The sequence below is a fragment of the Bos taurus genome, chromosome 7 (genome assembly GCF_002263795.3).
Source record: "Bos taurus isolate L1 Dominette 01449 registration number 42190680 breed Hereford chromosome 7, ARS-UCD2.0, whole genome shotgun sequence".
NCBI lineage: Eukaryota > Metazoa > Chordata > Mammalia > Artiodactyla > Bovidae > Bos > Bos taurus.
Genome location: NC_037334.1, coordinates 43,501,225 through 43,510,281, shown reverse-complemented (window position 1 = coordinate 43,510,281; position 9,057 = coordinate 43,501,225). Strand labels below are relative to the sequence as shown.

The window sequence follows — 9,057 nt, the reverse complement described above, 5'->3', positions numbered from 1 at the left end:
TAGGATTTTAGGTCTTTTGTTAGAAATAGCAGAGCACTCATGTGACACGGCAGGTCACGGCAGGGCAGCCAGTCAACCCTGGACTGAGACCCTGGTGGGGGTGCCAATCCAAGCGATAGGACCTTGCAGAGGACAGGCTTGGGCCATGGGCTCTGCTGGCTGAGGGCGAGTCCAGACGTGTCACTTGGTTGGGTGTGTGATGATGCGTGTGGAGAAGTCAAAGAGGTCGCGGTTGATCTTGCGCAGGTTCCGCACCTCATCTTCCAGCTCAGTCACCCGGATCCGCAGCTGGTCCTGGCCTCCCAGGACATTCTGGGGGAGGGGCGGGGCGCTCAGACTGGGCCGGGGGGTTGTGGAGGGGGTGCTCAGACCTCTGCCCTGCTCTGAAGGCCACTGTCGCTACAGTCCGGGATGGTGAGTGGGGGCATAGGTAGATCCTCTCCAATAGTCTGAGCCAAGACTGCCCCTAGGAGCCCACCTGAGGTGAGCCTGGCCATCTTGAACCCAGCCCCTTGCCCACCCTGGGCCTCTCCCCTCCAGGCTCGCTCTCCCACCTTTGGGCCCTGCCCCTTCCCCATCTTGGGGTTGCTCCTCCTCCCACCTTCTCCAGTGTGCTGGACATCACCGCCTGCAGCTGCTCCACCCGCTCCAGATAGCTGGGCTCTGACCCCTGAAACACAAGAGCCGAATCAGTCGGCCACTCCCAGGGATGGCCAGGCGGTCAGCTAGTGCCTCCAGCCGGTGGGGACAGCCTGCCGGCCTGACAAAATGGTTGGACCCTGCTGTTGTTCCAGGCCATTTGTCTCCTGCTGGACACCATCTGGGCGCGCTGCTCTGGGCCAGTAGCCAATGCTGGGTACAGGCATCCATCGAGTCCCCTGGAAGGGTGTGGAAGCCCCTGCAGTCTTGTGTGGTTCTGGGGCACAGAGACAGCAGACAGAGCCCAGCCTCAGTGGGAAAACGTGCCCTGCCCTTGCCAGGTGAGGCATACCTGCTGGTGGAGGCCTAGGCGCAGCATGAGGCCCCCGCGGTGTGGCTCGTCCCCGTGCTCTGCGCCTAGCAGGTGCTTGTTGAAGTGGGGCAGGGGCAGACCTGGTCTGAAGTCGGAGCTCAGCATGCTGACGGGTGCAAGCATGATGCAGGCATTGGTCACGGGGCCTAAGGGTGGGGTGGAGGAGGTGGTCAGGACCACCCTCAGCCAGGCTGTGCCCTCCACGAGGCGGGCCCTGAGTCCTTCCTCTGCCCTGCCTGGGTTTGGGGAGCAGTGGTGGTGACCACGCCCACCTTTGAGGGTCACTGTCCTGAGGCACTGCTGGCTCTGTACATCCCAGAGGCGAACGGTCTCATCGTGGGAACCCGATAGCAGCACGCTGCCATCCGTGGACACCGACAGGCAGGTCACCTGGTTCCTGATGATAAATGCATCAGCTGGCTCCCAGGATGCTAGGGCTGGGGGTGGGGCAGCAGCAGGACCAGGCCTGCATTTGTGCCCCAGGGCAGCAACCTCCCTCCAACCCCTGTCCCTGCCTGGTCCCCGCACCTGTGCCCTCTGAACACCTTCCCGTGCTCCTGCTCTGGCTGGAAGCTCTTCTCTCTCTGCCCGGGCTGCAAATGCAGGAGGGCAGGTGAGCAGGGGCCTGGCAGTGCCTCAGCCCCAAGCCCGTCCCCTGACCCTGCTGCCCATAGACACTCACCCAGGTACAGAGATCGACCTGGAAGATGGAGCCGTCGCTGCCGCCGCAGAACATGTAATGCTCAGCCAGGTCCATGGTCACGGCCAGGATGCCCACATCAAAGAGTACGGACAGCAGCAGCTCACCTGAGGAGACCTCCCACAGCTGGGGGCGGGTGGCGGTGTGAGAGCCAAGGACCAGGTGGGAGGCTGGGTCCCACAGAACCTCCGACAAGCACTGTCACCACAGAGGTCTCGGGGGCTCAGGGACCCCTGTCCACCACCTACTTCAGTGACTGTCAGCCCCCAGGCCCCCAGCAGGTCAGCCCTGAATCCCCCAACCATGGACAAAGATCCGAGGATGCCCTTGAATCCCGTAAGGCTTGGTTAGGAGCCGCCAGGAGCAGTGGCCAAGTGGGAATTTCCAAGCTGACAGAGGCCTAGACTGTCCACCCTCTGGCCGTCCTTGAGGCTGGAAGCGTCGGGGGATCAAGAGCTGTCTGGAGCCACTGGCTTGGAGGAGAACATTATGTGCTGGCTCCCTTGGGCCAGGAACCTGCCAGCTGGGCTCAGCTCACATCCACTGCGGGGGACGTGGCAGGGTGAGGGTCCTACCTTCACTGTCTGGTCCAGCGAGGCGGTGGCCACCCGGGCTAGGGGCCCCCCAAAGCCGCAGTGCAGGTCTGTGATGGGGAGGGTGTGGCGAGACCAGACGTGCCGGGGGGCAGGGGTCCGGGAGGGGTCTGCCTGCAGCACGCTTGGGGAGGGGGTGGGCAGACCTCAGCGGGCATCTCCACGCCCTCACCTCATCTCCAGGTGGCAGCCCGGCCCCCGGTCCTCCTGGTACCAGCCCGCCTGACCCAGTGCCCCTTGCTTCCCGCCCTCGTGGCCAAGGCCTTGCCTACCCAGAGGCCACAGCTGGACAAGGAGCCACCGGGGCCATGGTGCTACCTGCAGAGGCTCCAGGCCAGCACTAGGCAGTCCTTGCCCCCTGAGATGAAGTGGCTGCTGTCCCCCGTGAACTGCAGGCATGACACGTCCTGATAGTGGCGGCTCAGGATGACCAGAAGGTTCCCTGTGGACACCTGGGGGGAGGGGCACTGGCTTGGTGGGGGCCTGCAGGGAGAGCCTACCCCCATGGCCCCTGCACCAGGGCTTCGCAGCTCCTGTGACAAGCCGGTCACAGTTGCAAGCAACTGCCTTCTGAGCTAAGGGATGGCAGTGGTCACAACCGCAAGTGACCACCTTCTGAGTTGGGGGTGGGACTCATGCTGGGAACCATGGGGGATGGGGAGCTTGGGTTCCAGGAGAGGAGGCCCCTGGCGGCAGGGACACCAGGGAAGGGCTGGGCAGGGGTGAGAGGGCAGAGAAGCTGCGGAAGGATGAACTTTGTCACCCAGATAAACATGTCCACACCCCAACCTCCAAAACCTGTGACCTCACTTGAATATAGTCTCTGGAAATATAATCCATTCAGATAAGTGACATGGGAGTGAGGTGACCACTGTCTATGTGAGGACACCTGGACACAGACACCCAGGCGCTCACCCCGCAGAGGGGAGGGGAGAAGGTCCACAGAGTACAGGAGTCAGAGCCCAAGCCAGAGCGGCCCTGTGGGGCGCCCCCTTGTGGTCATGATGCACGTTGGCCAGGAATTCTCCTAGAGGGTGGGTCCCTCCAGGCCAGACAGCCTCCACCCAGACTGTTCCCCCATCAAGAAGGGCCAACCACTGGCAAGCCAGCGGAGCCCTCTAATGATGGTGGACCAGCTGCTGAAATCTGCCCACACCCCCTGCACTGGCCTGACCACAGCAGAGGAGGATCTCTACCACAGGGTGAGTGCCTCAGTTTCTCTCCCTGCACTTGGGCAAGGCTTCCCTAGTTTCAGAATCGCGCAGTGAGGTTGAAGAGCTGGAAGTGAGACTGCCAGCTCCCTCTCCTCTGCAAACTGGTTGCGGGCAGGCGTCAGGAAAGGCTTTGTCCTGGGACCTCGGACACTGCACTATGCACAGGAAGGGAGGTGAGTGTTTCCCCAAACATAACAGCCTGTCCATGACAACCCGCTCAGTGGTCTGACCAGCAGCCCACCAACAGGCTGAGCCCACCCTCGTGTTTCTGAGTCCTTGGGCTCACCTCCCACAGGTATATGTTCTCTGAGATCCCTGCCAGGACGTAGAGGCCATTGGGCGATGTGGTGAGGCAGGTGACTGGTCCCGGGCACATGATCTTCTGTTGAAGCTGGTCCTAGAGACAGAAAAAGCCTCTGAGTTTCATGGGGGAGGAAGCTGGGGAAGGGGCAGGCGACAGCTGGTAAGTCCAGGAGTAGAAAGAAGGTGGGGGTGGGTAGGGAAGCGAAGGATGGGATACTCTGAGCAAATCCATGGTTCAGCAAAGACGGACCCACTCCAATTGATGCTACGCATTGTGGGGGTGGAGGCCTGTGGAATCTCTTTCAAAGCAAGACAGCACCTCTCTGGACTGGGGGTCAGAGGGACCCCCAGGTGTTCGGGTGGGGAAGGCACAGAGGGTCCAGGAGGACCCAATGGCCACTTGGCTTTTGCCCTAGTCCTGCATCCCCACTGAAGTGTCGCCTAGGACCTTGAGCCTCAGTTTCCAGATCTCTAAAATGGAACAACTTCTCAAGTTTGTGTGTGGACCACACCAGGAAGAGACAACACAGAACCCACCCAAAGAGATGTCAGCTGGCAAAAGCAGGCAGCAAGCAGCGTCAAGGGCTGCATTTTTAAGTTTCTCTAATCGTGGGCCCTAATGGCAAAAGGTATGGCACCCCACTCCAGTACTCTTGCCTGGAAAATCCCATGGACAGAGGAGCCTGGAAGGCTGCAGTCCATGGGATCGCTGAGGGTCGGACACGACTGAGCGACTTCACTTTCACTTTTCACTTTCATGCACTGGAGAAGGAAATGGCAACCCACTCCAGTGTTCTTGCCTGGAGAATCCCAGGGACGGGGGAGCCTGGTGGGCTGCCATCTATGGGGTTGCACAGAGTCGGACACGACTGAAGCGACTTAGCAGTAGCAGCAGCAGCGTCTCTGGGGACGATAAATGCACTAGACTCCTGAGTCACCCTTCAGCGGGCTCCCTCAAGCCTCGGACCTTCACCCTCCAAGCTCAGGATACCGACGGAACCCCTAATGCAAACACTTTTTAACTAAATTTCTCGCCTAACGCGCCGGCTCCCACGCAGGGCCCCCAAGGGACCCACCCCCGGCCCTCCTTGTGCGCATGCGCACAGCTAGCAACCCCCACCCCGAAGCAGCTGCCCACCTTCAGCTCGGCGTGTGCGCGCAGCGCCTTAGCCGCTCGCAATCACAACGGGCGCGCGACTCCTTACCTTCCCCCAAAAGACCCCAGACCCGCGCGTGCGCAGAACACCTTAACGGGACTACCCACTCCTAGCCCGGCTCAGGGTCCATGTAGCCTCCACCGCCCTTTCCCCCGACCCCTGAGCGCCGCGCAGCTCGCCAACGGCGCCCGGGAACACGCCGTCGCACCTTCCTCTGCAGCTCCCAGGCACAGATGTAGTTCTTGCCCAGCTGTGCGGCCAGCAGGTACTCGCCATTGAGTAGCGCCAGGCCGCGGGGCCCTGCCTGGCCTCCGCGGTACGTGAGCAAGTTGGCGCCAGAGTGCAGCTCCCACACAACGCAGCTCCATAACTGGGCCGCCGAGTCCGTACACACGGCTACCTCCATGGGCGCCGCCATCTTGCCTTCTCCACCGCCCCGGACGTGCGTAATCATCAGCGAGACGCGGGCGACTGCGCCGTGCCGGATAGAGCGGCGCACAGGTTGCCTGGCTCAAGGCTGCCGGCTGTCCTGCGCGCGCGCACACACCTCAGGGCGGGGAGCGGGGGACTGCCCTATGAACCAGGCTGAGTTATCTTCCTGCTCTGCGAAAAATAAGGGGTGCACCGCCTGGTTAGAGCTCTTAGAAGGATACTTCTTCCAAAAATAGATGGCGAAACCAAGGCGTAGAGTCTCCTGAGAGCAGTTAGTAGCTTCAGAGCCTGGAGGTCTGGCTTGGCCCTTTGCACTGGGCGCTTTGGCCAAGCACGCAACTTCGCAGATTCTTCTTCTTCTTCTAATTGTGCAAATACTGAGTACCGACCTCACAGGATCGAGACATTGCACGTAAAACAGGCTACGCTCCTAACATAACAGGTAGTGATAGTCGTGTCCGACTCTTTGCGACCCCATGGGCTGTAGACCACCAGGTTCTTCTGTCCATGGGATTTCCCCGGCAAGAATACTGGAGTGGGTTGCTATTCCCTCCTCCAGGGGATCTTCCAGACCCAAGGGTCGAACCTATGTCTCCTGCATTGCGGACAGATTCTTTGCCGGCTGAGCCACCAGGGAAACCCCAACAAAACGTACCTGGCGTTCAAAACAGCCAGTTAGATGTGTGTTCGTGGACCCAGGGTCCGCCTCCCCCTGGACCTCGCTTCTTCGGGGGCCACAAAACCCACATTTTAATTTCAGCAACTTGGTGCAGGTCGAACAAATCGTGAGGTCTAGGGAGCACTCAACCTCGTGCTGGCTGCAGGCTGTGTCCGCAAACAGTACATTTTATTTTATTTTTTAAACAGTACATTTTAAATAGGGAATTAGTTGCCAACCTTTGGAAAGGGAGAATTCGCTCAAAAGTCGCGGTCTCATGCCTGTCCTGGGCGGTGTACCCAGAAGCAATATGGGGACTGGGTGCTGTGTACGTTCCCCAACCCCGCCGCGCGATCTAGGAGGAGAGGATGGGCAGGAGAGGGGAGGAGGGGGCCTACCTGGAGAAGGCGCGGCGCTGGAGCCGGGGACTCCGCAGGCCCAGGCCCGGCCGCCAGGTGGCAGGCTCGAGCCATTCACCGAGATGCTAGAGGGAGTCGCTCCAAGCCCGGGGGGCCAACAGCAACAAGCAGCAACCGGGGAGAGGGGGCGGGACGCGTCAGAGGGTGTCAGGGGGTACCGGCCTGATCGGTCGGAAAGGCTTCCCTGAACAGGTGTCCAGAAGAGAAAGAGGGACAGACGCGCGAACAAAGGCCCTGAGGCTGACCGTGGTGGGGGGAGCTGGACATGGGGACCTGGGTTTTATTTTATCCCAGGGAAGTTGGGGGGAGGGGTGTGGAATGTGAAACTGAAGGACTTTTGTAAATTGGAGAGAGGTGGGTGTCCAAATCTCCAGAAGCTTCCAAAAGGGGAAACTGAGGCAAGTACTACCTAGTCTGAAGATGAATTGGAGCTAGAACCCCGCTTCCTCAAACTTTTTTTGTTCTTAATGTGAATAAGAAAAATGAAACACTTTGAATGGTTATTTACATTTTCCAGATACCATTTTCCCCAAACCACATCTTTCTCTGAATCTTGGGCATTCTCTGGAACCCCAGTTGAGAATGGTGACACCCTGCACCTCCCAGGGGTGGGCCAAGGTGGCCTTTTTCCAACCCCCAACTCAGGGCTTGAACCCGGTCCTCCTTCTGAGCAGAGGGGCAAGTCACTGCCCAGCTCTGGGCCTCAGTTTCCCCAGGGGCCAGTCGGGAATGCTGATTTGAACCCTGGGTCTGGGTGCTCCTCTGGGGAGGTCTTCCCTGGCTAAGTTGCCAAGCAACTTAGCCTCCTGGGGTTCCAGGAGGAAAGGTGGGCCCTGCAGGTGCAGGTCGAAGGGGGACCTGTTACAAACAGAAGTCGAAGACGTGGAAGCCAGGGCATGGGCAGGCCAGGGCTCCGCTGGAGGGCAGGCAGCTGCGGTGCAGTCCCGGGCCCCCTCCTTCCCCTCCTTCCTTTTCCCCTCCTCCCGTCACGGGGGGACCCAGCTCAGCTGGGCTGATGTGTGAGGTCAGAGGTCACCCCACCCCCAGCCTGGTTCCGGAATGAGGACAGACCAGTTGTGTCAGAGGGCCAGGACAAAAGCCACACTTTGGGGGCCTCTCGGACCACCCAGTCGCCAGACCTCCTTGGTGCCAGCCTGGCGTCCCATCCCAGATCCACTAACGCTCCTAGGCCTGAGGACGTAAGGGTGGGGGGGGGCAGAATGGGGAAACCGAGGCACAGAGGTCTGCAAAACCGCTCTGGGTCTAAGCCCCCCAACCCCGTTCTTTATTCCCTACTCGGGTATTAAGCGCCTTCTGTTTGCAGGCTGAGGGTACACACTGCCCGGTCTCCCGCCCTGCCCACCTGGAGCCGGAGCCCAGAGAGGGGGCACTGTGGGTTGGCGAGGACCGGGAACCCAGGCTCAAATCCAGCGCCTAGCCTGCTAAGTGCACTAATGGCGTTGCGGAAGGCTGATGACTCAAGCGAAAACCCTCTTCTTCGGGCTCTGGGCTGGCTCCCGCGGCTCTGCTGATCAGACGTGGTTTTGAGTTTCACCTCCAGGGAGGCTCCCCCGGCCTACTCACAGGCACGGAGTGGGAGGCTCAGCGGGGATCTGAGAGGCTAGGGAGGAGGGGGTGGGGCCCGACCCCCTCCCTGCATCCCTCCCCAGCCTCGGGGCTGTGTAACCTCAGGGCCTCTGGGCCCCTCTCTGGGCCTCTTCAGAGGAATGAAGATGCTGGACTGGCCGATCCAGTTTGCCCAGAAGGCCTTAAAAAAAAAAAAAAAATCACTTATACTTTACCTCCGAGACCGGGAGGGCAGGGGGGCTCTGAGAGGCAGGTGGGTTAACCCCTGTCCTCTGAGTTCCTCAGGTCCCCCTGGTTCACAGAGGCTGGGACCACGTGAATGGGCTACAGGGAGGCACATGCACCAGGAGGGGTGAAATTGTTTTTCCTCCCTCAATGCAGACTTAGGGGCTGACCCAGGCAGGAGAGACCGGCCCAGGCCAGCGGATGCTGGGGAGCCAGGTGGCAAGAGGCCAGTCCTACCCACCATTTGGCCACGCTGACCTTGAGGCCATTAGTCCTCTGTTCATGGGGTGGGGGTGAGAGGTAGATGAAGAAAGGATACTTAGAAAATGCTCAGGTGTTTCCCTCCCAGGTGTGTTGAGCCCGAGGGTCCCAGGGCTAAGTCTGCCTCTTGGTCCGCTTACTTTGGGTCCTCAGGTCAAGTGTAGAAGTGTGGACTGAACCACAGCCGGAAGGCTGGGGAATGGGTGCTGGGTGGACCCATATGGCTGCCAAGACTGCCTGGGCTCCTCCTGGTGGGCGTGTGGGGGTCCCTACATTTCACCCACAAGGGCCAGGCACTGCCGACTTGGGGGTGGGTTGTCCACTGTCCCCTCCTCCCCCCACCATGGCACCCACTGGAGGACATCGGGGATGTGGCTTAGTGGTCCTGGGGGGCACAGTCCCCACTGGGGGACCTCACCATCAGGCCCTCAGCCTCCTGCCACCAGGAGCAGAGTAGGGGTGGGGCGACGCCCAAAAAAAACCACCAGAGGAGCCG

At 60.4% G+C, this 9,057-nt stretch overlaps 1 protein-coding gene across 1 annotated transcript; it reads right to left on the bottom strand.

Annotated features, from left to right (window-relative positions):
• WDR18 (WD repeat domain 18) lies at positions 1-5,406 on the bottom strand. The gene is given in 10 exon segments (NM_001034588.1): positions 1-312; positions 602-670; positions 992-1,158; positions 1,285-1,409; positions 1,541-1,605; positions 1,695-1,838; positions 2,288-2,429; positions 2,624-2,757; positions 3,806-3,916; positions 5,188-5,406. Coding segments are annotated over 10 exon segments (1,299 nt in total). The 5' UTR covers positions 5,398-5,406; the 3' UTR covers positions 1-180.
• Between the last annotated feature and the right edge of the window lie 3,651 nt (positions 5,407-9,057).